At 33.9% G+C, this 4,774-nt stretch overlaps 1 protein-coding gene across 1 annotated transcript; it reads left to right on the top strand.

Annotated features, from left to right (window-relative positions):
• The first annotated feature begins 2,238 nt into the window (after nucleotides 1-2,238).
• On the top strand, nucleotides 2,239-4,529 carry LOC111904567 (uncharacterized). The gene is made up of 6 exons (XM_023900320.2): nucleotides 2,239-2,388; nucleotides 2,990-3,052; nucleotides 3,224-3,412; nucleotides 3,510-3,669; nucleotides 3,769-3,932; nucleotides 4,022-4,529. Exons 1-6 carry the CDS (start codon nucleotides 2,386-2,388, stop codon nucleotides 4,358-4,360), a joined length of 918 nt encoding a protein of 305 aa, XP_023756088.1. The 5' UTR covers nucleotides 2,239-2,385; the 3' UTR covers nucleotides 4,361-4,529.
• The last annotated feature ends 245 nt before the right edge of the window (nucleotides 4,530-4,774 follow it).

Genomic DNA, 4,774 nt, shown 5'->3' with positions numbered 1-4,774 from the left:
TATGGAAAATTCCAAGAAAGGGAACTACCATTCATAGTATTATTAAGTTAAGTAAGACTCAAAGCCCTAGTACAGATGAAGGGATAGCTGACATGAGTCGAGTCCCACACGCTTCGGCTATAGATTCGATCATGTATGCTATGATTTGTACTTGCTATGATGTGCCTTATGCTTTGAGCATGGTCAATCGCTTTCAAGGAAATCCTGGCAGAGCTCATTGGATTGTAGTGAAGAACATTCTTAAGTATTTACGAAGGACAAAGGAAATGTTTCTATTCCATGGTGGTAGTGATACGTTGAGAGTGAGTGGATATAGTTACGCCAACTTTCAGATAGATCACGATAACTTCTGTTCTCAGTCGGGCTGGGTGTTTTTGTTAAATAGTGGAGCTGTTACTTGAAAGACTTCCAAACAAGAAATGATGGCTAATTCTACTTGTGATTCAGAGTACATCGTAGCGAGTGAGGAATTAAAGGAAGCGGCTTGGTTGAAGAACTTTATCGGTGATATGGGAGAAGTCCCGGCCATTCAAGAGCCAGTGGAACTTTTCTATGATAATGAGGGCGCGGTTGCTTTGACCAAAGAACCCTAGGAACATGGTAGATCTAAGCATATCGACAGAAAAGTACCATTACATCAGACATAGGGTTGAAGAACGTCATCTCCTGGTGAAGAGAGTATATTCAGAAGACAATCCTGCATATCCTTTCCTAAAGGCTCTGAGTAGCGTTAAGCATTACCAACATGCTAGGAGCATAGGTTTGAGAGATGATAGTAGTGTAACACCCTATTTTGAGTCGTTTCATAATTCGGGGACATGACCCAAAGATCAATTATCATAAGGCTTCAGACTTTGGGGAAAGAGAGGTTTAGATCCATTTACATGAGGGTAATGTAGATTATATGATCCAAGAGTTCAGTTTGTGCTTTGGAGCCTAAGGGTATAATGGTAAAAGTGATGGTTAGGGCCTTTCATGAATTAAGGATTTTAGTTCAAGGTGTTTTAAGTCAAAGGTATATAGTTTGATCCAGTGCCCCCAACATGAGAAATTCCTAGATCCGTGACTTGACCTACAATGGGCGAACGAAAACCCATTTATATAAATATTGATATAGATAATTTTTGCATAAATTTCATATATCGATTTGTAAAGTATTACAATATACATTCTCAAATAAATGGGTTCCAGGTTATATCATCGGTAAGGGCTAACTCTTTCAAGAAGAAATTGTGTGTGAGGAGGAGAGGTCGACCAAGAAGAAAGTTGTTTGTAAAAAGCATATAAACGAGGTTCTTGGCCGATCTCTACTTTTTTAGAATCAACCACTAGAACAATGTAGTTAGCAAAAAAACATATAATAAAGACTATTACAGTTGATGGTGTGAGGAGGAGAGGTCGGCCAAGAAGAAAGTGGAAAAATAGTGTGCGATTAGATTTGAAAGAGTTAATCCTTCCCGATAACATGACCTATGATAGGAAACTTTGGAGGTTTAGAATCATGGTATATGAGTAGTATCATTAGTGTAGTCTAGTGCCTAGCTTCATTTACATTGTTTGTGCTTACCAGTCAATTTTTCCCTTCTCATTCTTCTTGTCTATTTTACTTACATCATGTGCAATTAATACCTATTTTCAACTTACTTCATATATCTGCTTATACTACTAACGTATTTTATTAATGTTTTACTTCGTTACCCTTACCCTTTTTCATCTGCAGATCTTCTTTTTTCTCTTTGTTGGTTTCTTCTTTAAGACATATACCACTTTATAATTATTATGATCATACGTTTTCTATGTAGGGATAATTTCAATGTAAGCGTGATTTCAAAAAGCTTTACTTTCATTTAGTTACTTGTATTTGCATTTTTTTTTACCGAATGTTTCATATAGAAACAATCTTTCATCCTTACGGTGTAGATTGTCGACCTTCCTACCTCCTCTTATCCCATGCGTATGAGAATGAGGTATGGTTGTTATTCTTATTGTTATATTATAAATAAGATGAATATTAAACAAATTATTTAAACTTTAAGAATAAAACTGTGATAAAATTTATCTTACTAATGGCATTTTTGAAATATCTTTTGAAAAATATTATAAAATAACGTTTTGGATTTTAGGGTGACAAATAAAACATACAAATGGGCCAACGATTAATTGGGCCTTTAGAACTATTTCTTAATTCTTAGTTTCTTTCACCGCTTTAAGCCTTAAAATCGGGACCACAAACGACGTCGTCACTTTCATCCTATAAAAAAAAGCATCTCAACCTTTTGTTCTCGATAGAAACCAGCGCGAGGCTATTTCCGCACAATCTACAGAACCGAAGTTTGGGAGCTCATCGTGATCCACCGATCAGAGAACAATAATTAAAACCGGACAATGGTACATAAATCATGTTGTTATAGAAAGATCTTGTTATTTCATATATGTTTTTTTAAGTATTGGGATCTTGTTCACCTGTAGATCGCCCTTTTGAGTCAATTAGGGTTTTGCAATTAGCATCATGTGTCTGATTCGTGAATGAGGGCTAGGGATTCTTTTTAGTGTAATTAGAGAAAGACAAAGAGGATTGGGAAACTTTAGGGTAATTTTGGCTAATTTCCATGCTTACGAGAAGATCTTGATGTTGGTATTAACATAGTTAACCTAAAAGAAAGCTGCGGTGGCCTAAATCTAGGAGTGTAAGACACAACCCACAATCTATAGAAGCATTAAGATTATGTAATTTGATTCATACCCTATGCCAATTGCACAAAAGAAGATGCGTTTAGGATTCGGAACTCCATAATCCAGATTTTAATGTAGTTCTTCTCTTATTTTCTATTTCTAACTGATTAGGTTTTCTAGGTCATGCAACAGCCTACATTCATGAATCATAAATAATAAGTTCTTTCAAATCCAAATGTAGATTCACTTTATCATCATAAAAGACTAGATAATTCATACAATTTTTGATTAATGACACCATTTATATGTTTTGCAGTCGACACTTGCAGCGGCTAGGGCAGACAACTTCTACTACCCTCCAGAATGGGAACCAAAGAAGGTATGCTGTTTGAATATATATATATATATATATATATATATATATATATATATATATATATATATATATATATATATATATATATATATAATAATTACATGTCTATTAAACATTAAAGTTATTAATCAACGATTATGATGTATAACAATAATCATCTATCTTCTTTTTCAGGGTGGATTGAACAAGTTCAATGGACAACATGCCTTGAGAGAAAGAGCAAGAAAATTAGACCAAGGAATCTTAATCATAAGATTTGAAATGCCTTACCATATCTGGTGTGGTGGTTGCAATTCCATGATTGCAAAGGGTGTAAGATTCAATGCAGAAAAAAAACAAGTGGGAAATTATTACTCTACAAAGGTAAGCTATAAATTTCTAAAACTTTACAATTAATATCACCAAATTCACCCTTTACACCAAGGAATCTTAATCATTATGATTCTTGAATTTATTTCAGATATGGAGCTTCACCATGAAAGCTCCATGCTGCAAACATGTAATTGTGATTCAAACAGATCCAAAGAATTGTGAGTATTTGGTTATCAGTGGGGCCCAAAAGAAGGTTGAAGAGTTTGAACCTGAAGATGCAGAAACTATGGTACTTCAAGTTGAGGAAGGTTAGTAATTAGTATCAATAATTCAATATTATCATTCAAGATTTGTTATGTAACATGTTTGACCAAGAGTTGACCATCAAAATGTTTATATTTGTTTAGAGAAAAACAAGCTAGTTGATCCTTTTTATCGCCTTGAACACCAAGAGGAGGATTTAAAGAAGAAAAAAGAAGCTGAACCTTTGCTTGTGAGACTTCAAAAAGTGTCTGATTCCAGACATTTGGATGATTATTCATTAAACAAATCTTTACGTGCCAAACTTAGGGTATGTAAATTTAATAACCTTTATCATTTTATTACTTTATTTGGTTTTTAATTCTTGTAAAACTTATAATGATTTCTTTTAAAAAACAGAGTCAAAAGAAAAGAGTAGCAGAAGAAGAAACATCTGCAAGAAAAATGGGACTTGGGATAAGACTACTTCCACCATCTGAACAAGACATTGTTGCTGCTAAACGTGTCAAGTTTTCTTCAAATTTCAACAAGAATAGGGATGAAAAACGCGCATTGATCAAGTCAAGTTCCATCTTTTCAGGGGTATATTCGTCCAATTCAAAAAGATCAGAGCTTGAGATGAAAAGAAGAAGGATAAATGCACCAAAAGCGTCTGAGTTGTTGTCTGGAGGGTTTAAGTCATCGTCATTGACACGGGGTGTTGGATCTTCTTCTTCGGTTTTTAAGAACAGGGCTTAAAATTTGTTGTTAGATTTGAATTTGATATGTGTGTAATTTACTATATTTTTTCATGATAATGATGTTCTTTTGTGTAAATCTTGAAAGAGTAAAATGGATTGTGTTCATGAAATAACAAAGTTGTATGTAAATTGGAATGTATGTCAATCTTTTATTCTTTGTAGAGTTAGATAGGTTTTTTGATGCCATAAACATTTTTTGTTTAAAAATTTAAATGCTACAACTTAGGGTAACATGATTAAGAATTGACTACTTTGACTATTTAGGAATGACATAAGTGTCACACTTGGAATTCTCGAAGATCACTATGAGACAAATGTCCAACTAAAGTACCATATGCCTAAAAAACATGATTTCATGACAATGAGTCTTTCCCCTCATGTTTACTCTTTTTGTCCCCTATTGTAAAAGGTT

The sequence above is a fragment of the Lactuca sativa genome, chromosome 3 (genome assembly GCF_002870075.4).
Source record: "Lactuca sativa cultivar Salinas chromosome 3, Lsat_Salinas_v11, whole genome shotgun sequence".
In the NCBI taxonomy this organism is placed as follows: Eukaryota; Viridiplantae; Streptophyta; class Magnoliopsida; order Asterales; family Asteraceae; genus Lactuca; species Lactuca sativa.
The sequence above is the reverse complement of the archived record's forward strand: the minus strand, read 5'-3'. Positions and strand labels throughout refer to the sequence as shown.

Excerpts from the sequence above, each read along its gene's own strand:
- LOC111904567 (XM_023900320.2), top strand. Across the intron at positions 3,053-3,223 it reads CAGAATGGGAACCAAAGAAG|GGTGGATTGAACAAGTTCAA; the intron begins GTATGCTGTTTG and ends CTTCTTTTTCAG. Across the intron at positions 3,670-3,768 it reads GGTACTTCAAGTTGAGGAAG|AGAAAAACAAGCTAGTTGAT; the intron begins GTTAGTAATTAG and ends ATATTTGTTTAG.